The sequence below is a fragment of the Pocillopora damicornis genome, chromosome 3 (assembly GCF_964200805.1).
Source record: "Pocillopora damicornis chromosome 3, jaPocDami1.2, whole genome shotgun sequence".
In the NCBI taxonomy this organism is placed as follows: domain Eukaryota; kingdom Metazoa; phylum Cnidaria; class Anthozoa; order Scleractinia; family Pocilloporidae; genus Pocillopora; species Pocillopora damicornis.
The window spans coordinates 8,918,346-8,944,166 of NC_142672.1; the positions used below are offsets into that span (position 1 = coordinate 8,918,346).

The 25,821-nt window shown below is 35.5% G+C and overlaps 3 protein-coding genes across 5 annotated transcripts; 1 reads left to right on the forward strand and 2 right to left on the reverse strand.

Annotated features, from left to right (window-relative positions):
• Positions 1-51: 51 nt before the first annotated feature.
• On the reverse strand, positions 52-17,590 carry LOC113680580 (5-oxoprolinase). 2 transcript variants are annotated; one of them, XM_089200395.1, is made up of 41 exons: positions 17,545-17,590; positions 16,992-17,231; positions 16,412-16,603; positions 15,700-15,831; positions 15,304-15,354; positions 14,857-14,912; positions 14,202-14,317; positions 13,918-13,997; positions 13,737-13,786; positions 13,341-13,386; positions 13,078-13,144; positions 12,790-12,878; positions 12,530-12,647; positions 12,301-12,355; positions 11,812-11,899; positions 11,430-11,671; positions 11,063-11,151; positions 10,589-10,670; positions 10,184-10,277; positions 9,989-10,044; positions 9,444-9,582; positions 8,634-8,746; positions 8,124-8,187; positions 7,928-7,981; positions 7,755-7,804; positions 7,617-7,653; positions 7,161-7,271; positions 6,554-6,655; positions 6,022-6,103; positions 5,469-5,561; positions 5,251-5,360; positions 4,786-4,860; positions 4,442-4,498; positions 4,201-4,290; positions 3,840-3,974; positions 3,036-3,185; positions 2,587-2,661; positions 2,283-2,365; positions 1,496-1,659; positions 642-739; positions 52-349 (listed from the first exon to the last, which is right to left on the reverse strand). In XM_089200395.1, the coding sequence occupies exons 2-41, from the start codon at positions 17,151-17,153 to the stop codon at positions 284-286; spliced, it is 3,813 nt and encodes a 1,270-aa protein (XP_089056521.1). In that variant the 5' UTR covers positions 17,154-17,231; positions 17,545-17,590; the 3' UTR covers positions 52-283. The 2 variants fall into 2 exon arrangements, with proteins under 2 accessions (XP_089056521.1, XP_089056520.1); XM_089200394.1 differs by lacking the exon at positions 17,545-17,590 and having other exon boundaries at positions 16,992-17,345.
• A 237-nt stretch (positions 17,591-17,827) lies between these two features.
• Positions 17,828-23,941, forward strand: LOC113680686 (uncharacterized protein F13E9.13, mitochondrial). Of its 2 annotated transcripts, none has more exons than XM_027197725.2 (4): positions 17,828-18,023; positions 18,709-18,791; positions 19,851-20,185; positions 20,910-23,941. In XM_027197725.2, the coding sequence occupies exons 1-4, from the start codon at positions 17,933-17,935 to the stop codon at positions 21,226-21,228; spliced, it is 828 nt and encodes a 275-aa protein (XP_027053526.1). In that variant the 5' UTR covers positions 17,828-17,932; the 3' UTR covers positions 21,229-23,941. The 2 variants fall into 2 exon arrangements, with proteins under 2 accessions (XP_027053526.1, XP_089056544.1); XM_089200418.1 differs by lacking the exon at positions 17,828-18,023 and adding an exon at positions 18,182-18,300.
• On the reverse strand, positions 23,274-25,662 carry LOC113680695 (uncharacterized). Its single transcript, XM_027197738.2, has 3 exons — positions 25,346-25,662; positions 24,994-25,182; positions 23,274-24,720 (listed from the first exon to the last, which is right to left on the reverse strand). Exons 2-3 carry the CDS (start codon positions 25,121-25,123, stop codon positions 24,242-24,244), a joined length of 609 nt encoding a protein of 202 aa, XP_027053539.1. The 5' UTR covers positions 25,124-25,182; positions 25,346-25,662; the 3' UTR covers positions 23,274-24,241.
• Positions 25,663-25,821: the final 159 nt, after the last annotated feature.

The window sequence follows — 25,821 nt, forward strand, 5'->3', positions numbered from 1 at the left end:
CCCCCCCCTCCCAAAAAAAAAAAAGGCTTTGTCCAATTGAAACAAACTCTCTTTATTTGAGTAGACATTTATTTTAGAGTCAATGTTGAACATGGAATTTATGTCTAAATGGATGTTAAAAAGAATCTTGCAGCTTTGTCAGTTGAAAAGTTCAAAAATAATAAAATGGGTTGTAAAACTGTATTAAAAAAATATCTCCATTACATGGTTTTTGAGAATGTATTTTACAATTATTTTAAAAAATTCTCTGGCTTGATGAGTTCTGCTTCCTAGAATCCAGTCTTTAAGTTCTGTCATTTAGTGGAGGTCCATATCCACCTCCACCAGGGGTCTGGATTCTAAGACAATCCTACATTACAAAAAACACAATAAATGAATATTTTGCCCCAAGGAATGGTAACTTTGGAGGCACGAGATTTTTTAGTAACCCTTTTGTAACCCCATTTTTGTAGTTTGCCCAAAAATCTCACTGCTTCCATATTAATGGCCTAATCCTCCCATTTTGTTCAAAAACTGATGATGGGGACAATTTTATTGAAAACAGGGCAATCTTTATTTCTATGCATACTTGACTGTAAGGTGTATCTTATAAAAAGAGATGTTATTGTTTGCAAAGGTACAAAGTGTGTGAAATGCCTCACCCCTGCACCAACTTCAATAGTTGTTTTGGAGCCAATGTTGATTACTTTTCCACTGTTTTGAATTAAAAGATTGATGCCTGTACTTCCTGGTCTTCCTCCTGATAAAAATTTATTGACACTGTTTTAAGGTCACAAAAACAAATTCTTACTTCCTAAAGGAGAGGGGATGGGGTTGTCTACCCAGCTGAAAGGGCAGCATGGTAACAGTAGGAGCTCAACAAAGTAAATAATGTAGGATTTACAAACCAAGGAAATGGACATTTGTGATTGCATATCACAAAGGCCCATGCATAAATTGAAGAACCACATTTTTTGTGCATTTCTACAAAAGTTGTTAGTGTAAATCTATGTAAAACAAAATGTTGATGATGATGCTGCATCTGAAGATTGATGATGACCAAAAAATGGATCAAGTGGAATCACTTCCTCATTAAAATGAAGTAATATGTTGTAATGAAGTGATTTTTAGTGTACAGGTAATTAAAACACTTCATCAATAGTATTGAAGGGTAGGTGTCATTAAGGCAGTGAGAGAGGAGGGCAGCAGTCTCCTGAGCCATAAAAGATCATCACAAAGGTGACTGGGCTACAGCCCATCTTTAGGATCTCCTGAACATAACACAGAAAAGCTGGTGTGTGATATTGATACCCAAAAGTAGGAGGAAGGGAAAGAAGTGTGTTGTCTTATGGGCTGAGTACTTTTCTTGGATCAATATCAGTATCTGGGCAACTGCCCACCTACCACTCCCCAAACCCAACAATAACCCTAACTTGTTATCAATTGACTGTCGTTGAGTTAGGGGAGGGGTAGGTGGGCAGTTTCTCAGCTACTGACATTGATCCCTTTTCTTTACCTTGTAGTCCATAGGGTTGAAATGCTGATCTCCTCTCACACAAAACTGACAAGACTTGTTTTCTTCTGAACATCAACTCTCGAATGACACCATCCCCTCCCTTGTAAAAACCATCACCTCCAGTACCAGGGTTGAGATGAAAGTGAAGAAGAATAACAGGATACCTATAGGGAATGAAAAGGAATGTAACATCTTATAGACACGTGTAGTATGGGACCAGTTTCTAGGTAGGATACAAATTGCAAATGAATACAATGTAGCAATTGTGATCTGCCTTTCCCCAAAATGTTTGCGGATCAGCCTGCTTGTCAGTCCAATATTTTGTGGCACTATCTATATAGTGTAGCAGTTCTAACTTATAATCTTAGGATTTTAATTTATTTGTCTCCCAGTGAATCAGCTGTTACTGTTTTTTGATCATATGAACTTGCTTCTGTTTGTTGCTCCAGCCTTTTTCTTTTTCAAGGATAATTATTATGGCTGCCCAAACTAGAGTCTTGATCTTAAAAGGTTTAGGAGTGATTTCAACACATCACAAATTTAAATGACTGAACACCAGAGTATACTTGTTAGTTTTAATAAGTTTCAGAGTTGATGGCAAAACTAAAAATAAGTTGACTAATGGCAGACCAGGGCAAACTGAAATGTTCATAGTTACCCAAGAAGAAACACAATTAGTTACTAAGCAGCTTCTCTTTGGATCACAATAACATTTAAATACTTTCATAATTGTTGCTGTTGTGCCCTTTGAGAATACTCCAGGCAGTACTACTTTCTCTTTACATACCTTCGCTCAATGATCTCTGGGTCTGTTATCCGTGTATTTGTCATGTGGGTGTGGACACCACTTCGTCCAATCCATGTAGGACCCTTAACAGAAACTCCAACTCATTTCTATCATATATTCAAAAGGTATGTCACGATGCAAATGCTAGTGCTGTATGTGTGTGTAATCAGAACTATTTTGTAGTTTACTTCCCTTGTATGCTTTAAAGTAATGACAATGACAATTGCCATGGCAGCAATGGTGCATGAAGATGGCAATGTCAAAGATAAACATGCCCAGAGAGCATTTTTAGTTTAAAACTTACAGCGCCTGCACCACCAGCCACAGTCTCATAGTAGCCAAAACCTTCGTCACCAAAAGTTGTGTTATTCATACAGCCCTGAAAGAGGAAATAAGTTTGTGAGATCACCGACAACTTGCCCACAACTTATGCCATTTTGCCGACAACTAAGACAAGTTTACAGACAACCCTAGCTAGTTTGAGGTGAGTTTGCAGACAAATCAACTTAGGCAAGCTTGCAGATAACTCTGGCAATTTCAACTAAACCTTAAAACCATTTGCCAACCATTGTGGCAAGTTAACTAACCTCTCAAACAAGTCTGTTATTGACCCTGGTAAGTTTGCTGATAACTGAGGTAAGATAACCAACATCTCAGGCCAGTTTGCAGGCAACCCAAGGGATTCTACTGACAACACAGGATAGTTCTCCAAGTACTCAAGTAACTTATATAAGAATGTTAACTTTTCATTACCTGTGATGCTGCACATACACCAAAAGCCTTGAGAACGACATCCACAACCCTCTGTGAGGTCAGGACACTTCCTCCAACCACTGCTGCAGAGGGCGAAGGATCTAAAAGACAACCAGGAGGAATATGTACTTTTACTGGCACCAGACAACCCTGCAAGAAACAGCACAGCAGTTTGCTGAGTAACTTAAACATCTGCAATTTGGAGGATTCTTTTTGTATGATCCCCTCCCTAGCCAAAATTTGTTGATTAACTACTTTATCTGAGTCTTTCCCCACAAACCAAAAGTTTCTTATTGCACCCCACTTAATATTATCCAGGATATTTAGGCAACTGTATAAGAGACCAGAAGATTTTTTCCATATCCTGGAGAACCTAAGACAAGCCAGAAGAGTTGACAGGGATGAACTTGTGGAAAAGAGGGATAAGGGTCTCGCTCAGTACCAGAACACTATACCATTACCCAGCCCAACACCCATGCTCAAACTGCTTGATTTTATGGATAAATCAGGAGATGATTATGCTTTCACCAACAAAGTTAACATGAACCCATTGCAAATGAAATGTTTTTGCCCAGGTTTGACCACAAGTTCAAAGTTACCATCAAAATTTCATTATATGCACCGGCTCCAATTAAATGCTACAAGTCCTGGTGCTCCTTGTATACAACAACAACCAACACATTCAAAGAGACTAGTTTTACTTGAGTTAGGTTTGCTTTTATGAATATTTCATCACACTTCTTGATTGCTTAATAATCATGTAAAAATACTTTCATTAGACTTTACAATTGTTTGTTCTTGTACCTGATTAAGAGGAATATCATGCTTAACCATGCTTCGTAAACAATAGATAATAGCAGAAAGAGAAATAGCCCGTGGAGCATTACAGTTTCCATATGACTTCTGGCCTGTTCCAGCAAAATCAAATACTGCTGACCCCTGTAGACAGATACAAAAATTATTGATGTCTTATTTTAGGTACAATCGCCTTTAAATGAGTTTAAATAATTTTTGCTATAATCCAGGAGGTAAGAGAAGATAGAATCAATGCAGAGAGTCTTTCGTTCTGCACCAATCCCATCCTTAGCAAAAATAAAACAAACAAAGAAGCAACAAAAAAGTAAAAATTAAAAAAAAAAAGCCATTCAAGATGAACTGTAGGTACCTTGTTTTCATCAATAAAAATTGTAAGATTAATTGGAGTCCCATCATCCATATATTCCAATGCATGCAGTACTGACTTTCCTGTTCTTTCCTATTACAGGAAGCAGTTACTGTTAGACTACTTTTATTGACATATACAAATTTGACAAAACATAGCATTTGCTTAGAACACAGTTAAATTTTAAGAATAACATTATTTTAATTATTAATTAAGAATAACATAGCACTCATTTCATCCTTACTTTTGTTTTCAGACCAATTTCTGTGAGCATTTCTCTAACAGCCAACTCAGCATTTTGCTAAAAAGAAAGATTGATAAAATTTGTTAGTACTCTTACAGAAATTCAACATACTCTTGACAAACTTTGAGTATAATTATGATGAACTTCCAAAAAAAAAAGTTCAACTGAACTTCATGAACAAATGAATTGATATATTTCATTTATACTTATTTTATTGAAGCATGTTTCCGGTGAAGTTCTTTAAACTGAGATCAAAGCAGTCAAAACTGGAGTATACTTGAGGTTTTTATAATGATTGCCATAATGTAATCACTTTTCAGAGTAACAATAAAATGTTACCATACCTGAATGTAACCCATGTAGGCTTGCACAACAGGAAGACTATACTCATCTATAAGTGCATTTATGAGGTTGATTCCCTACAGTAAAAAGATGTGAAATTTTCATTCAATGGTCCTACTACCACAGACGTGAAACCCATGAGACACCAAATGAGACTGTTGCACACTCTGTTTATCCATTTCACTCCCAGATCTTAAAAGTAATTCTCCTCACTGTCTGCCAAACAATTCCTGTAATGCTAGTTTGAAGAATTTGTTATTGGATCTTCTAGCAATCCCCTAATTTACATTTTTCTCTCTTCTCATCACTTGTCTGCTTGATATTGTATTGATGTTGTAGGAAAAAATTCCGTCTTAGTTTTTTCACTCATGGGAAGTAAAGGGGTACAGACAAAGAAGCAATAAGTTGTATCATGATAGGGAAACTTAGGTGCTCAGTGGATCAAAAGAGAGGCAAATTCCCCTTACCTTGTGATTTGCAGCCACCTGTGCCTTTAAGTCTGAAATGTTGTCCTGCAAATTACGACTTCCACTACAACCTGCGTACTTAGCGGGCTCCAACAGCTTTACCTTTAGAGCTAGTAAATCACACAAACTACATGTCATGATCAAATAAATTGTGGACAGTGAATTCCAAGAAAACAATGGGATTGCTGCTTCAAGACACTCATAGATGAGATGATTACCTTCTTCTTGAAAGATTCCTTTCTCCACCAATTTAAATGACATAAATACAGCTCCCTCATCAAAGATTGAATGGGAATGGGGGGGCATTGAACCTACCAGAGAGTAAAATTTCAATTTAACTTTTAATAATTATAATTTACAGGACATTTTACTGCAAGCATAGCAATCATTAGTGTTAGTAATGTAACTGCTGAATGTAAAAGTAAGGTAAAAGCTGAATGCTTTGATCCACTCGTACCAATTTTCATATCACCAATTAACAGAGTGTGAATCATGAACTTATTCAGATGACAGCTTAATATCCCCAAACCAAAGGTAACATGACTGGTCACCTTAACCTAACTTTTTCCTCTGAATGAAAATCAAGGATGTAAACAAAATAAATAAACTTCTGTGCAGTGACAGTATAAAGAGCATCTCTTAACTTTGAACAGGAACTTTAATTGGGATTTTGAGTGATAAATTTATGAAGTGCAGTCTTGAGTATGATAAGTGAATTATTCTCTATAAGATAAATAACTGCTTCTCTCAATTTAAAATAAGATGAATTACCAGGGGCTATTCCTCCAACATCTGCATGATGACCTCGACTTGCGACAAAAAAGACCGGCTTACTTTGGCCAGGATAAAAAACCTAACATAAGTTAAAAAAAACTCAAGTATATCAAATACATCCTCACTATGTCTGCAAGGTATTAAATAAAAATGAGCCCTTTACACCCTAACATTAGCATACATATTCTCCATACTGTTCTCTATACATTTGCTATGATGTACACAAGAAGAATTTGTTTAATAATCAAGAGCTGTCTTAGATAGTGATCAACTCCTTTGTTCTCATGACCTTAATATTTGATTCAGCTGTGATACTGTGAGGAGAAATAGGATGCTCATCACTCTTTTGAGTCATGGAGTTCAATAGAAATTAACCATTAATAGAAATGAAGTGATTTTTTTTACCTTTCAACTCTACATTTTTTCAGTTGTACCTGTCCAGTATTCCCAACTCAATGCAGGAGACAATAATTACCATATGCAACTTAAACCAAGGTTGAACAATAGCTTAAATCTGGATTAAACTTACTGGGGTGATGACTGTGAGGTCTGGAAGATGTGTTCCTCCAGCGCTTGGATGGTTACTAAGTATTACATCACCTTCATTCAGACTATCTCCTAAATGATCAATCTGCAACAAGATGTCTTAAGGTGACTTCTGATCTATGATTTGGTAGAAAATCAAGGTAGCTGGCAAATTATTTCTTCAGGCAAAACTATAAAAAAATTCTCAAACAAGACTGGTTGTCACCAGCCCAATTTGTGCACTAATAGGACAGTGTACTTCTCACGCTTGTAATTGGACAGTGTAATAAGACATTTAACATGTCATGCCTTTACAGTACGCATTATTTGCATGTGCTATTGTTGCACATTTTGCCAAGTTGTTTTGTGTGTTTCTTTTTTTTCTTCTGAAAAAGTGTAACCAATGTCTAGTTTCTTACTCAAATTTTGTCATAGTTTTGACTAATTGGTAACAAGACTAAATTTCTTCTAATTCTGTCCGTAATCATACTCATGATTAACAACTTCTGACTCCCTCTTCCTGGTCGTCTGAATTTCTTAATCACTCATATGATTACAGACCAAATTGAACTACACTCAGTCCTTATATTATAATTGATTATGTAATGTACCTGATATTTTACAGTTTCTTGCATTGATCCAAGATGCATTGGCACATGTGGGCCATTAGCAACAAGGTCACCAGCTGGACTAAACATAGCACAAGAAAAGTCAAGCCTTTCCTGGGAAAAGAACATATCATATGTTACATGGGATGTGCATCTAATACAAAAAATAATAAAGACCATGAAAATAATAGCTGTCAGTTGCATTACAGTTGTCACCAAAAGATAATGATTTGAGTAACAATCTGTTCCTAAAACGTAGCTTGAAATCAGGAAGTGTCAGTCAGCAGTCTTTTAGGCATAGCAGACAGAATAAAGGCAACTACAGCTGTCTAATTAAAAAATAGGAATCAACAGCTAAGTTTTCCCACTTGGTCAAAGCAATGCAATGTAATAAGGATGTCTTTGTCTTCAACCCATGGTATATGCCAAAATACTCCCCTGCAGAGTCATACTTCTTACCTTGATATTTGTAGATATTGCAGTCCTCTGAAGAACCCTATAAATGTTCAAATATATCATTCATTAATAACAGCTTGCAATTGTTACTTTTGTTATTATTCCTCATAATACAGAATCTGATAAGTTACATGAATTTACCTTCCCATTTGATCCGTTATACTCATAAAGCGATGGGAAAAGATGGAAAGCTGCAAAGTTAAAGGAAAGGTCAATAAGGATACTTAAAACAATGTTTGAATCCAGAGCTACAGTAAATGTTTTTGGTAACAGAGAGGGTACAGTACGCTTTGTTGGGTTTACAGTTTACTTACTTGTATTGCATCCAGCTCTGTAGTGACTTGTTTTCTACCTTTGTTTTTTCCTATCTAGAAAACACGAACCAATTAATTTAAATAACATAAAAATTGAATAAGTAAAGAAAATTATTTTCAAGGGTAATTTCATCCATGAGAAAATTGTATTCATTGTATTCAAAGTACAAAAAATTAATAGATAAAGAACTATTACCTCAATCCTGATATCTCCAGACTTTGTAATGTAAGCTGTACAGTGTGGCTCTACAAGAATAGTACTGCAAACACAATTGTCACAAAAATGTGCAATGTACAAATTGATCCTAGTTTTTTTTCTTTAAGCATTGGCGGATGAATATATTTCAGGGATACCTGTATCATTATTTATTATGAATAAATCTTAAAAAACCATTTTTTTTTTGTAAAACAGGGTTACATTTCACTTGTAAAATGACAGTATATTATGAATGAGAGATGACCAGGAACCAGAAAGATTTGGTGTTATTGACACTTCCACTGATCCCTTTGAATTTTTCTACTACAGTCATTTCCATTTACAGTCCTGTCACATAAATCTACTTTGTCACAATATATTGTCATTTTTATAAGTTCTTTGAGCCACTTGGTGCAGAATCCTCTTTTAATTGCTATGGAACACCTTTAGCAGAAAGCCCTTCACAAGAAACTAATTGAAACAGACCTATCATTGCAGAGTTGCCTTTACCTGTGTTGATCTATGATGATGGATGGTCCTTTAATGAAATGCCCTTCAGCAAGGTTGTTGAGGAAATAGACTTTGGTGTCAAGGTAGCCACCCTCAAAGAAACATTTAGTTACCTGGATACAAAATGATTCAAATGATAACAGATCAGATCACAGTCTTACCTAGAACAGATAGCATCAACACTGTACAATAATATCTGTTCCTGACAGCATCCAAATGTAACTTTGTACCACTTCCAAGAAAAGCAAATTTTAAACACAAAATAAAGGGATATAGTTTCTTAAGTTACTGTTTGCTCTGATGAAGAGCTTCAACAAAAATTTGGCATTGAAACTCTTCACAGTGGCCACTTTATATTGTCAACACAGTTGATAAAACCCAATTGCCTTAAATACAAAATTCTTTTGGACATTTCATTCTCACTCTCCCAAGTTAAATGCAATATACAAAAAAATCAACAAGGCAATGATTAAACAGCTGAGTTTTTCAGTTTGGAGTTGCAATTCACAGATCAAAATTAAACAGGAAATTACAGTGCCAAATTTAAACAAAAATCTAATATCTCCTGCAATACCTCCCCTGAATCACACTTGAAGGTCACAAGAATATAGAGGATATGACCACCAACTAAAGAAGCTCTTGATTGTTAAACAAATTCACCTTGTCAGCACCTTAAGAAGAATATGATGAACAGTATGGAGAATATGCACACTGATGTTAGGGTGTAAAGAGTTAAATCACTTCTAAAGAGGGCAAAAGAGAAAAAAAATATAAAGTATATACTACAGCATGATGCACCATCCTGCTTACCTTTTTGACTGGTGGCAAAGCACTTGAATGAGAAAGATGATGAGTGACTAATGTTTTGGAATGCCCACAGCCTCTTACACGTACATCGTTGACTATGATGTCCCGTTTAGGAATGGTAAAGCCAAACTCTTGCATATACCTGTTAATTACTACAACAGTTAATTCACATAACAGCCTATCTTTAAGACGCTTGAGAGTGCTTAGTGTTTCATGCCCAAAAATGATTCTTTCAGTTATTGGAGTATCTAGTTCTCCTTCATTTCAATGTGAGCCTGCACATGAGCATTGTGACGGTTTTTGTCAAGAACAAGGTGGATCTTGGAACTCCTCACTGGGCATTCACCAATAAAGAAGGTTCTTGGGTCTTTAGTAATTAAGAGTTGTCTGGAACCCCAAAATTTCGAGACATATCTTGAATTACAATCAAGTAATTCACTTTCAAATACTCTTAGAACTTCATCTAACAACCAGAGAACTTAGAACATAAAAAAATGTAAATGCTTATGTATAAGAAATTATATCAATATTGAATGATCAGCAATTACCTCTCTGTGAAAACTTTACCAAAGTCAGCGATGTTGAAGCAAGAACTTGTCCCTGACTATTTAGTATCGAAAAAAAAAAATTTTAAAAAAAGCTATTCAGAGATAACTGTTAACAGCAGGAATACCTGAAATTTCCAAAGTAATGTGCTATAGAAATAAATTAAAAAATGAGCAACATGCAAACTTCAAAATTACCTCTTCTGTTTGGCGAGGAGAGATATTGCACATCAATGCACAATCAGTTCCATTGTATCTCATGTGCAGAAATATTTCTGTAGATATCTGTTCACTGAAAAAAATATGTTAAGTACATTTAAACAAGTGGTGGTTAAAATTAATTTTTTTTTAAGAAAAATGGGCACTATAACATTAAAATCCCTGCTGATCCTTCTAGCCATTCCACCCTTGATCAAATGGGTCTGGCTTAAAAAGGTCAAAAAGGTATTTTAGTAAAAAAAAGACTGGCAGAAATAATGCTTATTGGCAAAATATGAAAAAAAAATATTTTGCAACTCTACATCATATGTACTACCCTATAATACTTTCCTCAATTCCTAATTGATACATTTTTAAACTCTAACAAATTCTCAAGAAACTTACTCATCAAACCCTTGCAGTTTGAGCGTATCTGCACACTGCTGCATGAGGAAATCAATTCTTCCCTCTAAGTACTGGAATGAGTCTGGATGCATGCAAAGTATTGTACCTTCTTTAGTTATATGACCAATAATGATCAAACAGCTTTGCTCAAATGTTTTAAGATAAAATAATGCAAGTTTTGTTCACTGATAGGTGTAAATAAGCAGTCTGTAGATGTGTTGACAAATTCTTAAAAATTTTTTACAACAAACATAATTGGAACAAAACAGTTCCAACAAGTCTGTAAATACAAATGTTATCATTGGGCAATGCATACAAAAATTTTATGATAATAGGCAAAGTCATACAAGTGTAAAGAGTCTGTAGGTTCACCTGATGTTATAGAGCAAAGACAGAATGCAATGAAGTAAGATCATGGCAATCTCAGATTATTTGTAATTACAAATTAAAAAATTTCTCTAAAATTATGCTCACCTTTGTTATAAACACAGCAACATGGCTCTTGAGCTTCATGAACAACATCTGCTAAAGCCAATCCAAATGCTGAAAGGATTCCTGAATAGCTACCAAGATATACAACATTAATTCATTCTCAGTCTGCACTTAGTCAGAAGATATTTCATAACTTGTAGCAACATCAGTTTGGAAAAGTCTCTTGCTTGTAACCTTGAATATTATTATTAATTATTATAGTAATTTTAGGTTTTTGCCTGCTAATCTGCCAATGCAAAAGTTTATTTCTATGAATATGAACTATGCCTTGCCCATAAACACATAAAACTAACATTCATGTGTTAATTCTTTCTAGGACTAATTTTTTAAATCAATTTTTTTAAATCACCGATGAATGAAGACTGTTGACATCCCCAATGACTGAGCTATAGAGCATGCATGTTGACCTCCTGCTCCACCAAAACAGGCCAGGACATGATCAGCAGTGTTGTATCCTCTGCCTTGAGTCAAACCCCTGATAGGTCGGCACATGGTCTCATTAGCAACAGCAATGAAACCCATGGCTACTTCCTCAACACTAAGGTGAACATTCTGGCTGTCACCACCTTGGGAGGCCAAGAATTCATTTATCTGAAGATTAATGAAAGAATACATTCAACATTTTTACAATGGTCAACTTTGAGAGGGATTAATGGGCTGTTAACAAAGGTTTACCATGAATAAATGTGCCTACTTCAATTACAACAATGATTAAACAAGCTACAAGAAACCTCCAAAGTGAATCTCTGAAAAGTCTCCAATGCCCCTTGTTTGTCTAATGGAAGGTTCTCATCCTGTCCAAAAATCTTGGGGAAGAACCTGAAAAATATTGTTTACCTTTAACTCCCAAGATTTGATTGTTGATTCTCATCTCTTACTGCTACACATTTCCCATTGAATCAGTTACAAGAATTTGGTATTAGATCAAGATAACAACTTCTACCTGATAAGTTTGAGTATTCTCATTACCTGTTTGCTAAATTCTGTGTGGATATAATAGGGAGAAGTTACATGTCAATCACTTAAAAGAGTTAACACTGTGTTAAGTCACCATGAATAAGTTAAAAATAAGTTGTCAATCACCCTTAGGGGTTTCATGGTTAAAGCCTTCTCTTTCTTAGTCCCACTGCTCCCACTACAGAGGAAGAGATGTGGTTCAATTCAGTCTTTATCTACAATTTATTTGTTACAAACTGTGATCATGATCAGACCAAACTCACTCAGGAAGTATACGTCCAAGAACTAAGTTTGCATCAGTAAGAGCCAATGGCCCACCTGTCAATTGAAATTTAAAAATAAATCACCATGCATGGTTGAAAATTTAATGGAATGATTTGTGAAACTATGAGAACAGATTCCTACATCTGCTAAAACCCTCCCCTAGGAAATGTTGGAATTCACATGGAATTCTCATTTATAATATTATAATAACTTTAGATATTTCTTTACCTTTTCGATAACAAACAGGGCCTGGATGGGCGCCAGCAGACTCAGGCCCAACAACAAATAGCCCTGCCCTGAAAAACAAGCGAGATCCACCTCCTGCTGCAACAGTGTTGATATCTAGCTGCCAATGAAAGAACAACTTTTTTTCACACAAAAATAAGTTAGAAAAAAGTAACTAAAAAGACAAGTTGAATATAGATTAGTTGGCAAAGACAATTATCATAATGATAATCATTTAATTACCAATTGAAAATGCAATGTACCTGAGGGGCCTGAATAGTAATTCCTGCAGTTGTTGTCTCAAACACTTGCTCATACAGACCAGCATAACGAGAAACATCTGTTGAAGTTCCTACATTACATATTAACAGAGTATGAATCTACAGACTCAAGTGTATAATTAGAAAATTTACTGAATGGTTAACACACCCACTTCATTGTATTTGGATTATATTATTAGATGACTTATGTGATTCATCCATGATCTAACTGGTTATATTGGTAACCCAAGATTGGATTTTTCAGCTAATCTGTTGTGTATCTGCACATACCACCCATGTCAAAACCAACAACAGGTTGTCTTGTCTCTGTACAGTATGTTGTCATAGCATACCCAACCTACAATAAAACAGTAGAAGTTCTTCACCAGGAAGATGTCAGCAAGGGGAAGACAATGATAAGGGCAGGCGTTATAATGATGATGACTACTGACAACATCATTTAATTGTAAACTTCGCTAAGTGAATTGATTACAAAGGTGAGATTAAGTACTACACAATACTTCTAATGAAAAATTAAAAGTACTGTTACTTACCACTCCTCCTGCTGGACCAGAGAGAATAGCGTGAGAACCAGAAAACCTTTATTCAGATAAAACAACACAGTTAGAAACCTAACACTTTAAAGACTTTCATTTCATGGTATATGTACCTAACTGTTACAAAATGCCCCCTTTTTAACACATTATCAACCCTATACACCCTAACATCAGTATGCATATAATTTCTCCATACTAGTCTCAGTGCATTTCTTAGGGTGCTAGCAAGGAGAATTTGTTTAACAATTGAGAACTCTTTAGCTTGTGATCATTTTGTTTATTCTCATGACCTTAAAGTGTGGTTCAGGAGCAATATTGTAAGGAGAAATAAGATTTTAGTTACTCTTAGGGGTCAAAGGATAAAAAAGGATAATATTCTATTTAATGTCTTACTTTGACACAGGAGTTAGTCCACCATTAGACTGCATGAATAAGACTTTTTCCTATAGATGAAAAAGGGATAAACAACAAACAAAGCAAGTCCATTTCTATCCAGTAACTCATATCTGATATGGATAAAACACCCAGTGAACATACATTATACCCTTCCACCCAAATGGAATTTTGATTTTACCTCAATTCCACTCTTAAAACCAGATAGAAACCCATTTACGTATCTCTTGATGCAGGGTGTTAGGTAAGCATCTGCACAAGCTGAAAAAGAACAGTTCAGGAAATGACAACAAAACCAATTAACCGATGAGCAGAGATTGTTTATTTGTAAATCAAGCTGCATCACAGTGGACATGGTTGACCATGCTTTTAACTATTTTGTTGCATGCCCAAGAACTGATAATATTGTCTTAGCTTGGTTACTTCCAGATTTAAAAATTAACGAATGGTATCGGTTTCACGTACCTGTGTATCCTCTTGGAACAACTTTTACCATTGGCATAACAGCAGATGACAATGATACTTGATCAAAACCCATTTCAAGGGCTATTTGGCCAATTTCCCTCTCATGGCTGTCATATCTTGAGGCATAATAATCCAAAAGTACACAAAGATGTTACAGAAACTTTTACTCTATGTACATGTATTTATTGTAAGTATAGCTGCTGAATGTCATGATGAGAAATGCAATGGATAAGTTCCCCTGAATGACAGTACAAACATTTCACATGTATTCCTAAGGTAAGATGTGAATCCATTAATTAATTCATCTTGGCCAAATATAAAGGAAAGGGAATTATAAATATGAGACTTTGAGAACTACAGCTAGAATTTTTTACTGTGAGGGGCATGTGTTTTGTATCTGCAGTCACTGTCAGAAGGGATCCAATTGAAAATATAATTCTATAGTAAATTATGAAAAATGAAAATATGGACACCTGTACATCAATTTCCATGTAAAGTCACACCAGAATTATGGTTGTTCAGAAATATATTGTTTATCTATAAACCTTAGGTTTCAAAATTTACGTCAACGTGAAATAACCAATCTAATGTGCCATCATTGAACATAAAAAGGAGGAAAACAAGGTAGGCCAAATAAAGACAAAAATTACCATACATGTATGAGTGTAAAAGTGCTACTGCCAGACTCTTGATCCCTTTATCCAGAATCCTCTTTTGTTAAAAAAAAGAATGCTATTAGTAATACTAGTCATGGAGAAGGAGCAGCTTATTCCAACCCTTCCCTCCAGAATTTTCAGGAAATCTTATTAACATAATGAAATTTAGGGGAAAAAAAACAAAGAACAGATCTGAATAAAAAGGAAGGCTACCAATCATTCAGTTTCTATGTGCAAAACTTTAAATTTCTTTGTTCTAAATCTAGTTCCCAAAATTCTTTAGCATTTAGTTTCAAAGGAAACCTATTTTGATCCAAAGATATGCTCCCACAGATTTTGCCCCCCCCCCCCCTCCCATCCCATTTTGCAAAGGGATAGCTCATGCTGCAGCTAAGAATTACTACACAGGACTTATAGTTAAGCAGTCTTAATAGTAAATATATCACCTGCAGATCCTGTTTGAGCTTCAATCTGTCAAGTGGTTTCCAAACTATGAGCTAAGGATCAATAGCAAACAAAAATTAAAACAAGTTGAATTTTGTTAATCATAATATTTCACAAAGAAACTTTTTGTCATTGACTCAGAGCTAGGTCTCTCAATTAGTCACAAACAAGCAAAAATTCATCTCAGCCCTAAATCAAAATCACTCACATGCACACTTTCTCTCTCTCTCTCTCTCTCTCTCTGCCTTAACTCCAACATGTCAATTATGTGAGCCCACTAGTCCTCAGGTAAAAATAAGCATTTCCTTCCCACAGCAAATTTAAGTAACTTAAAACCCTGATTATCATTAATAATTTATTATCCATTTTAGTTTTAGCCCAAACTTCCTCCTCTTCACCTTTTCTCCAGTAACTCCTGTAACCACGAAGCTGTCATCTGGCAGTTCTAATTCACTTTTCTCTTGCACTAGAACAACTCTCTCTCTGACTTCAATCACATCATCATACAAGACCTCTGGACAAGTTGCTTTCTGTTTATAATACAAAACAACAAGTGGCTTAATAGAGCTTTGTCTCTTCATAGATCTGCTAGATCATTGGGAAAAGTGGAAAACTACTTTTAATTATTGATAAAACCCTATATTACCAGGAAAGAATAATTAAAAAAAAGAACTAGATGCAATATGTTAATTTTGGTGCTTCATTAATAATTGACCAAAAGAATTAGACAAAGGATTATTAACTGCAGTGACAGCAAATGAAAGGAAGTTGATGTCTTCAGAATTAGCCCTTTTCCTAATACAACACTCCAAATTTCAGCTTTCTTTCAAATTCACACTTACTGACTAACTGTAGTTGATAATCAACTTAAGGTTTCCCTTTTCTATCAATGCTGCTTAGCAGTTTCTTAAGATTCTAATGTTTCCATCATGCACAGCTGCCAAATGAATGCAGCATCATAAATTCCCATGAAGGCTAAAGAGAGGGAACTCCTGGCAGAGAATTGTCGTGTTATGAAGAATTAAGAACAACAAAGTCACCAAAGTCTGATGTGGCTGTGTTATTGGACTATACAGAAGTGTAATAAATAAATAAATAAATGAGTCTTACTAAATCAAACAAGTATGGTCTTGTCTGATTGCCAATATGCAACAAATCATGGAATCCTTCAGTAATAACCAGAGCCATTCTTTCTCCCTTTCGTTCTAACAGAGCATTTGTAGCCACTGTGGTCCCCATCCTTATCCACTCAATGTACTTTGGATCAATAGGCTGATCTGCAGGCATCTTTACTCCTGTTACCTGTCAAGAGGTAATGGGTATATGCTCGTACAATTTACAGCAATTCCATAACTTTGAAATTTACTCGTTAACCTTAAACTCTGTCTCAACAAAAAGTTCTTTCTAACTCAGTTTTCAGAACATTCAGTTGTGAAATCAGTAAGTCTGAATTTGACGATTATTTTTTCTCTCTCTACAGGAAGACGCTTTTTCAACTGTTCCCTTAGAAATACATATTTGTTTCCTCCTCACCCCTCGAAGATAACCCATAGGCGTGGTGGGCACAAAATGGAATGGTCACCTAGACATGGAACGGCCAAATTCCACACTAACAAGGGGCTCAATAAGAGATCACCTGAAGTCCATTAAAAACAATTGACGCTTCCGAGAAATGTTACATACGTAATACCTCTTGTAATATTCGTCTAATTCCTTCTCTTGGTGCATCAGGATATGCAGGATCCACCGACAGCAGTTTCATCACTCGTACTTCTCCGTTAGGACATTCGGCATAAACGTCTGTAAAAGTTCCACCTCGATCGATCGCAAATCTGAAGTTGCCGCCAGCCATATCGCGAATCAAGCAAAATTATGGGGATTGGTAGGAAATTGCAATGACCTTCCTCTTCTATTCTCTCTTTAAAGTATACTGAAAAAAGTGGAAATTGACTGACAGTAAGACGATACAAATTTGTAATAGTTATGCGCTGGATTCGAGGCTGCATCATACCCCGTGTGCGGATGGGGAATTTGAACCTCGCCTGGCTGGGGCTGGGGTGGCAAATTGAACCGGAAGTATCAAGTCTTTCTGGTGGAATGCATTGGATTCAGCTTAGGGTCAGGGTCGTTCGGGTTGAGGTTAGAGAAATAGTATGTTTATCGTGAACTACCGCTGTAATACTCCTCATTTGCCTCGTTTTCCCGCGTTTTAGCATCAACGATACCAATAGCAAATATATCACCTGCAGATCTTTATTAAGCTTTAATCTGTCAAGTGGTTTCCAAACTATGAGCTAAGGATCAATAGCAAACAAAAATTAAAACAAGTTGAATTTTGGAGCGTATATGAAATAACAAGTTTATCATGAACTACCGGTGTAAACCAGCTAATTTGCCTCGTGTTTCCGCGTTTTAGCGTTAACTTTCACACTATCATATCTTTTTCCTGTTGCCTATTTTTATGATTATCAATAAAGGAAGCGAAGAAGAAAAAAATTAATTTTGTACCTTGAATTGTTTTCGACTTGAACATTTTACACCTGCCCCCAACCGGAAGCCTCACTTCCCTTCACACTTCCGTTCTTCAGAAGGAAAGCGAGGCTGAGTCAAATTGGTCGAAAATAGAAAAATATGGCTGCAAACGCTCTCTCGAAATTCTCCCGTGTATTTGGTCGCAAGTCGGCAGTAGTCATCGGAATGATTCACGTGCAAGCACTCCCAGGTAATCAACTTGAATCAAACATTCCTCTGTAACTTTTTGATCAACTGAAAATAAGGTTTGTTATCGATTAGAACCTGCGCTTGACTTTCGCCTAGCTACACAGCTGCCTTCCTTAGCTTTGCAGCTTTCTTTCTAAGTAATTAATTCTCCATCACGTCGCGCATAAAATGAGAAGTTTATATCGAGTTGAAAATATGAATTTAAATTTTTTATAAATTAATCGCTAAAAAGATATGCTGCTATTTTTTCTGCATCTAACCTCTATATTGATATAACGGTAAGCCGGAAGCCTTAAACAATTGTTAATTAACTACCGAAGTCTTTTAATTTTGTCGATATTTCGCCAAAGGAAAATCAGTTTCAGTTGCATGGCTAAACCAGTTAGTTTTTTTTTTTAATTATTTCGGGGTAAAGATCAATCTACCTCAGCGCCAGAATCTTTTGTGACTTATTGGGGTTCAATAAAGCATATGGATAGCACTAACTAACAAGATATAGCGAGTCTACTCGAAAAGTAGGGGGGCTACCCCCAAGGGAGTCAGACAAGGATATACCCTCTGGTTATTCAAACCCCAACCTGTTTCAGATCAAAACATGTCTTTAATCTTTCCTATTTTTCAAAAGTACAATGTAGCTGATTTTGTTAATAACGCCTGACGTATTTGAATCTTCTTCTTCTGCTAAGGAACACCCAGGAATCACCTATCTATGACTGAAATAGTAAATATGGCACGCACTGATGCAACAAACTATAAAAATGCTGGAGTGGTAAGAGTATCTGATCACTTATACATTAAATTTCAAATCAGTTTACACAAAACTTCAGAAGCAAAACTAAAGCTGCAGCATTGATTCTTTCAATTTAAATTTTCTATGTGTTTTGTGTTAAACATGAACAGTTTAGTCTTTAGGTGATATCAGGCTTCATACACTTGACATATATGAAATAATTTCTCAATGTATTGTTTGTGGAAAAATTTATCATGAATATCACCAGTGATGGCTTAATTAACCCTTTACAACCAAAAATTAGTATACATATTCTCCATACTGTTCTCTATACATTTCCTAAGGTGCTGACAAGGAGAATTTGTTTAATAATCTAGAGCTTCTTTAGTTGGTGATCATCTCCTTTATTCTCGTGATCTTAATTTGTGATTTGGGGCCAATATTGTAAGGAGAAATTAGATGCTAGTCACTCTTAGGGGTCAAGGGGTTGATGATCATCCATGAGAAACATTTTATTTTCATCAGTGTGAGTTCCATTTCATGTAGGAAGAACCTCGATACAAAAGAAATCAGAACACTTGTTGGAACTCTTGGGTTGAGCCCTCGAAAGGGGACCAATCTGGGTTTGGCAGACTAATTTTTGACCCCTGAAAATAAAGGATACCACCATGTAGATAACTGATAGATAATTGTTAAAAGGATATGCAATCACCACCAAAAGCATACGATGGCAAGTAACTCTATTATGAATGACTACAAAAGATACTTGAAGTAACTTGAAAAGAACTTCAAACATATGCACCTCTAATAGCTGATCATCATTCTATACTGAAAAATAGTAGTACATAGACATTCACACATTATTGCTGACAAGGACCAGTAGTATAGCGTTGAAGCATTGTGATCCTCATTTAAAAGTTTTACTACATACAATTGATGATGACACTTCATTCCTGAGTCAAACAAATTAACTTTTATTTGTCTGTATTATACCCAACTGAGGATGAGTACATGCATTGTTAACATCAAAAACTGAATGATAATGTAGGAGTCAAGAATTGCTGTTTTGACCCTTGTCTTTAAATTATTTTTCTTCAGGATGCTATTTTAATGGAGAACATGCATGATATTCCATATCTAAATCGACATGTTGGACCAGAAATTGTTGCAGCCATGAGTGTGGTTTGCAGTGAAGTCCGAAGAGTGGTGAATAATTTACCGTGTGGTATTCAGATATTGGCTGGGGCAAACAAGGAGGCACTGGCTGTAGCAAAAGCAGCAGACCTGCAATTTATTCGCGCAGAAGGATTTGTTTTTTCACACATTGCAGATGAAGGCACAATGAATTCTGATGCTGGTGAACTACTTAGGTACAGGAAACAAATTGGGGCAGATAAGATTTTAGTTTTCACTGATATCAAGAAAAAGCACAGGTAATTTCATAAATGTACTTTTTATTACTTGTCTAACTAATTTATTGTGATAGCACTGTATTCTAAGGATTCTGAAACAAGCTTTTTTCTTTTTGTTACTTTTATTTATACAGTACTTATAAATTATAGTAATAAAATTACTAACCAAAACATCATTTTAATGCTATAGCTATTTAGTAACCACAAACTATGACTTACTTGCGCTCAGCTAAGTATGTCATGCTTGGAGCCTCAATAGAGCAAGTAATTTTTTATTTGTTTCATTTAACCCTTTACAACCTTTTGTTATCATTCATATTCTCCACACTGTTTTCTCTACATTTCTTGTGGTTGCAAAAGGGAGAATTTGATTAACAATCAGGAGCTTCTTCTTCTGACTTCTATTTGTATTTGATTGAAGGAGAATTAGAAGCTTGTCGCTCCTAGGAGTTAACCCTTTAACTCCCATGAGTGACCAAGGCAGAATTTCTCCTAACATTATCAATACAATATCAACCAGAGAAGTGATGAGAATAAAGAAAAATATCAACCTGGGGATAATTAGTTGAGCTGATACTAAATTCTCTGAATTAACATTGTAAGAATTGTATGGTTGACAGTAAGGAGAATGACAAATTTGATCTGGGAGTTAAAGGGTTAAAGGAGTAAATTACTAAAACATGTTTCATGACCAAAATTTCTAATTAAGCTAAGATGACATTTTGTGGAAATTTATTCATTTCAGTTCCCACTTTATAACATCTGATGTGGATATTCTGGAAGTGGCTCAAGCAGCAGAGTTTTTTCTCTCAGATGGAGTGATACTGACAGGAAAAGCAACAGGTGAAGCCACAAGCTTAAAAGAAATGCAGTATGCCAAAGAATCAGTGAACATTCCTGTTTTGATTGGTTCTGGGGTGGATGATAATAACATAGAACAATATCTTGGTGCAAATGCAATGATCATTGGTTCATACTTCAAGGAGGATGGCCATTGGACAAATCCAGTGAGTTTTAAAAAGGTTCATGCCTTCATGGCTAAAATTGAGAGAATGAGAAAATGATGATAAATTGAAATAATATTCCTTAAAATATTTTAGCAGCTTATGAAAATGTTTCTAAGATCTTTTAAATTCTCCAATTGTCTGCTATATTCTTTAAATGTCTTGTACAAGGAATTTTTACTGGTACTTATTAACAACCAGTGCAGACCTTACAAAGATATTTAGTAAGAGTTTTGACAATTTTTTCCAAGTTTTGTATTGGTCTTTAGAAATCTTAGACATATAGAGGATCACTGGAAAAGCTTGAAGATAAATATGGTAAATATAAATTTAAAAATACATGAGCATGAAACAAAAGTCCTAAATTGTAATTAAAAATTCCTCCATTACAGAAATTTAGTTAACAATTTGTTTTTTGATTTTCTCATTTTCATAAATTTAGCAATAACAAATTATTAATATACATTAATCAAAATTGTAACTTTTGGTGGGTGTTATTTATTTATTTACATGTGATATGAAGAGCTACTAATTCAAGGATTATAATGGTATAACTATCTCCTCAGTGAGTAAAGAGAAACTAAAATGGTTGTCTGTGATAGTTTGTTGCCATCTCAGGTTCTAAGAAACCTGTTTTATTAAACTAAGACAATTTTTTGTTTTCAATTATTGTCATGTTTTCTTGCCTTACACTTTCTGGAACTAGAATGTTTAAGGCTCAGGACTTTGAAAAGGTATCATCAGTAAGGTGCCTCTGGAATTACCAGTCCTCCTTTCGTAATTGTGGTAACAATCTTTACGCAGAGGTCAAGATTTGTATTAACACCAAAAAAAAAAATTCTCAAGCTTGAAAAAAGAAAGAAAGAAAGAAAGAAAACAGTAATAGTCTAAACTTAAATGAAGTAATGCCTAGGCACTAGACAAGTGAGCCAAAAAAACCAGACAAATACTTTTTCCATTTATAGAAACTGAAAAATGATATAATGTGAGCTAAATGTTCAAAACTGAAAAACCACAGTGGAATATTTTGATGCCAAGAAACTTGAGATGTTATATGTAAAAAGTGAAAAATTGCCTCACCTTTGGAGCAAAAAAAAATGTAAACCATAGATATCCAATGGCTGCCTCTTAGGTAATTTTAATTCTTTTCTAAAGCTTCATTACTAATTTTCATTGAGAGTTTTTGGTCACTAACTATCTATACCTTCTAAACATGATGGGCAAACTGGTCCAATTTAAATTAGTAAACAACTTTACTTTCTTACCCCAGGGGAGAGACAATAAATCATCAGAATAGACAATACTTAATGCTTGTGAGTTGCAAAAGTTTATTCCTTCTGTAAATAGAAATTTCAAGTATTTAATTATCAGTAAGGAATGGTTTGATTTCTTTTGTATTTAATCAGTTGTTGTTAGGACTACATTGTTTACCTTTGTGGTGGCAGTTCCATGTGAAATTTGCAGGTTGTCATACTTTATTCCTTATTTATACTTCTCTGTAGATTTTAGCACATTAACATCTGTACAATTTAATTCTATCCAGCTGTCAGTGTTGTCAAAATAAACCAGCAAACATGCATTTTTCCATCTACCCTAAAAAATGTGCCAGCTGTTGCAAATATTTGTAGCTCAAATTTCAGCAGAGATGCAGTGTATCAGGTGGTGTACTTTGTATTACAAACCAATTACCCAAAATATTTTTGACAACTTTAAACTGTAAAGATTGATACAACTACACATTATTAAGTTTAGATGAACTTAACCTTGCAAATGTTCATCATCAAGTTTGTTTTAGTTTAAACCTTTAAATCCCATGAGTGACTAAAACAAAATCTCTCCTCACAACATCAGTACAATATCAACTAGATAAGTGATGAGAATAAAGTAAAATATCAATTTGGGGATAAGTAGTTGAGCCAGTTCTTAATTCTTTGAACTAACAGTATAAGAATTGTATGGTTGACAGTGAGGAGAATGACAAATTTGATCTGGGAATTTAAGGGTTAAGTGAAGTGATTGTGTGGGAGCTAAGTTTGCAATCTACCAGTTTCAGTGTGGTAGAAAATCCCACAACTCTGTACAGTGAATTCGAGTGATAACACCTGTTTGTGGAAATTTTTTATTTTTTTTTATTATGGAAATTTACTCAATCTGCATCTGCAAGACAATTTTTAATTATCCCTGGTAAAGTTGTGTTGGTGATAAAATTATTTTTGTTCTTCTTAAGGCATTGGAAATTAAGATGTTGTAGATTAGTTGACAGGAAAAGGCCTTCAGTTAACTAGAGGAAGGAAAATGCAAAGCACACTCATTCCAATGTGTGCATGATTTTTTAACAACAGCACTATGACGCTTAATTTCATTATTCTAGCATTAATGTAACATTGGCACCGCATTGGTTTGTTTGTTTTGCATAATTTGTCTTCCATCTAGAAAATCCCCTATCGAATCATTAATTACGGGCTAAGTTCAGCATTCCACTCAACACTACGCTTAACCTAGCTACCAGAATTGCATGCGAGATGAGAGTTCATTAGCTAACCTGCTACACTCGCTCAGTAATCACATTACGTAATCATTTACGTAAGTCAGCAACTTGAACTTTAGTTCAAATTTGGTTTATTTCAATCTCAAGGTTGTACTCAAGACAGTAATATCAGACCATATAATGTATGAAATTTAGTGAAATTGTATTTCTTGTTTCAAATTTTCAAAATTATATCGATTTTTTTTTCGTTTTCGTCATAAGAAAAATAAAATAATGCCAACCATACTCTCGTCGATCCGTACTACCTAAGAATGATACATAAATTACATAGCTGGAAGTGCGATCTCCGCGAGCTATATAACAAATTTGAGCCCAGTTTATGTTTCTAGGATCAAATTATATTAATATCTTCCTCATAGCGAGGAATACAATACACAAGGGAAATAATGAACCTACTCTGGGAAGCAAACTATACCCTCCGAAAGAATATAAATAGGAATGTTTTAAATATTTACAATCGACGGACTTTAGACCCTCACGCTAATCCACAAGCGTCGCTCTTGAATATTAAAATTCTAGCGAAGGTCAACAGCCCCTTTTGCCGTGTAGTCCAACGTGTTTTCCTAGCATCCTATTTCGTTTTTTATTTCGTTTGCTTCTAGAATTATTCTGAAAATGAACCATATTTTGCTTTTTTAAGTTCTTTCTGTTGGCGCGAATGCTGCCTTGGAGCGGAGGTTCGGTTTGTCGCCTCTTTTCAATTAACTCGAGCTGCGCTTGGAATTGGACAGTACGACGCGGTTCCCTCCTTTCCACGACCTCTTCTCCGTTTCTAGCTGTGCTAGAATTCCGGGATGTTGAGGAAAGTGAAGGAGAATGCCGTCTTATACCTGGACCATACACAGACATACTGGGATGTTCGATAAGAAGATCCTCCATCGGGCTTGCTTCCAAAACTTCGGGGGAAAGCCCGCTCGCCTCAAAGCAAGGCGGTGGAGTAACGTACCAACTTTCCTCCAGTTGGATTTGGGCTTTTAACTTAGGATCATCGTTTTCTTTCTCGTCTGTGGAGAATAAAAGTGAGAGATGATTCTGGGGTAATACCAATTTAGCGATAACGGAGAAGGAAATATGATGTCACCATAGTGGCGCAACCCAATTTAGCATTGTCGTGACGAACACATCTTGACTTCAAAACAATAACCAGCAAAGTGAAATGCGTGAAAATGTATTCTTTGAAATACAAGATATGCTGAAGAAATGGATGCATCTTTCGCCCATTTTCGCTTTGAATAACATTTCAAAGACATAATTTAGGCATAGAAGTTTCCACTCACCACATTTTTTGCCTTTTTGAACGTCCACTAAAATCCAGTCGTCATCGACGCTTTGGGTGTCGTCGACCGATCCCGGGACAAGTTGCTCGTCTGTTTCGCCCCAAATGTAACTTGAAATCGCGGTCCACATCCTGAGTTAATTTCTTTGATCAGCAATAAGGCCAATTTGCAATGATAAGTCACCTTTTCCTAAGCGAAAAAGGCGGAAAATGCAAGTTTACTTCGCCAAACCAACTCCTATTATTTAGGACAAGGAAAACACAGCTGACACTCCGATTGCTCTCAAAAGAAACGCTTTAACTTAGAAACCTACGAGATTTTCTTTTCCTAGTTACGAAAGGAGTTCACTTACCGTTTTAATGCAGTTGAAGTGAAAAAACGACTAGTCCGCCAAAATTCGTTATGGTTCTTGAGAGATCTGTGTAATGCAAATTTTGTAAACGAAGAAGGAGCCGGTTTTCTGGTCAAATATTTGAGCTTCTGCAGGAAAAATTAGCGCTCTTTCGCGGACGAAATAATTCAAAACAGATTTGTTGCGAAGAAATTAGTCGAAGCTTCGAATGTTACAACAAAAATGACGCCGTTGGTAGGAAAGCAAATCTTGCAGATGTCAAGAAAAAATCTTCGTTTGGGAAAACTCAATGTTTTTGTTGACATTCTGTCAACGTTGGTGACGTTACTTCCAATTCCCAAATATGGAAAGCAAAAACAGCAGGGAATACACGTGACCTGAACGTGCTGTCAGTAAGCCACCCCTACTAGACTTTGGAACATGCCATGTCCACGTCAGGGGTTAGTGCAGCGGAAAACAATATGCTTTCATTGTGT

Bases quoted from the DNA above. Each gene is read 5' to 3' on its own strand.
- LOC113680580 (XM_089200395.1), bottom strand. From the start codon at position 17,153: ATGGCTGGCGGCAACTTCAGATTTGCGATCGATCGAGGTGGAACTTTT. The intron at 16,604-16,991 runs GTATTACGTATG...ACCTCTTGACAG, and splicing joins TTAGACGAATATTACAAGAG to GTAACAGGAGTAAAGATGCC. The intron at 3,186-3,839 runs GTACAAGAACAA...TGTTTCTTGCAG, and splicing joins ATGATATTCCTCTTAATCAG to GGTTGTCTGGTGCCAGTAAA.
- LOC113680686 (XM_027197725.2), top strand. From the start codon at position 17,933: ATGGCTGCAAACGCTCTCTCGAAATTCTCCCGTGTATTTGGTCGCAAG. The intron at 18,792-19,850 runs GTAAGAGTATCT...ATTTTTCTTCAG, and splicing joins ACTATAAAAATGCTGGAGTG to GATGCTATTTTAATGGAGAA. The intron at 20,186-20,909 runs GTAATTTCATAA...TATTCATTTCAG, and splicing joins GATATCAAGAAAAAGCACAG to TTCCCACTTTATAACATCTG.
- LOC113680695 (XM_027197738.2), bottom strand. From the start codon at position 25,123: ATGTGGACCGCGATTTCAAGTTACATTTGGGGCGAAACAGACGAGCAA. The intron at 24,721-24,993 runs GTGAGTGGAAAC...TATTCTCCACAG, and splicing joins TCAAAAAGGCAAAAAATGTG to ACGAGAAAGAAAACGATGAT.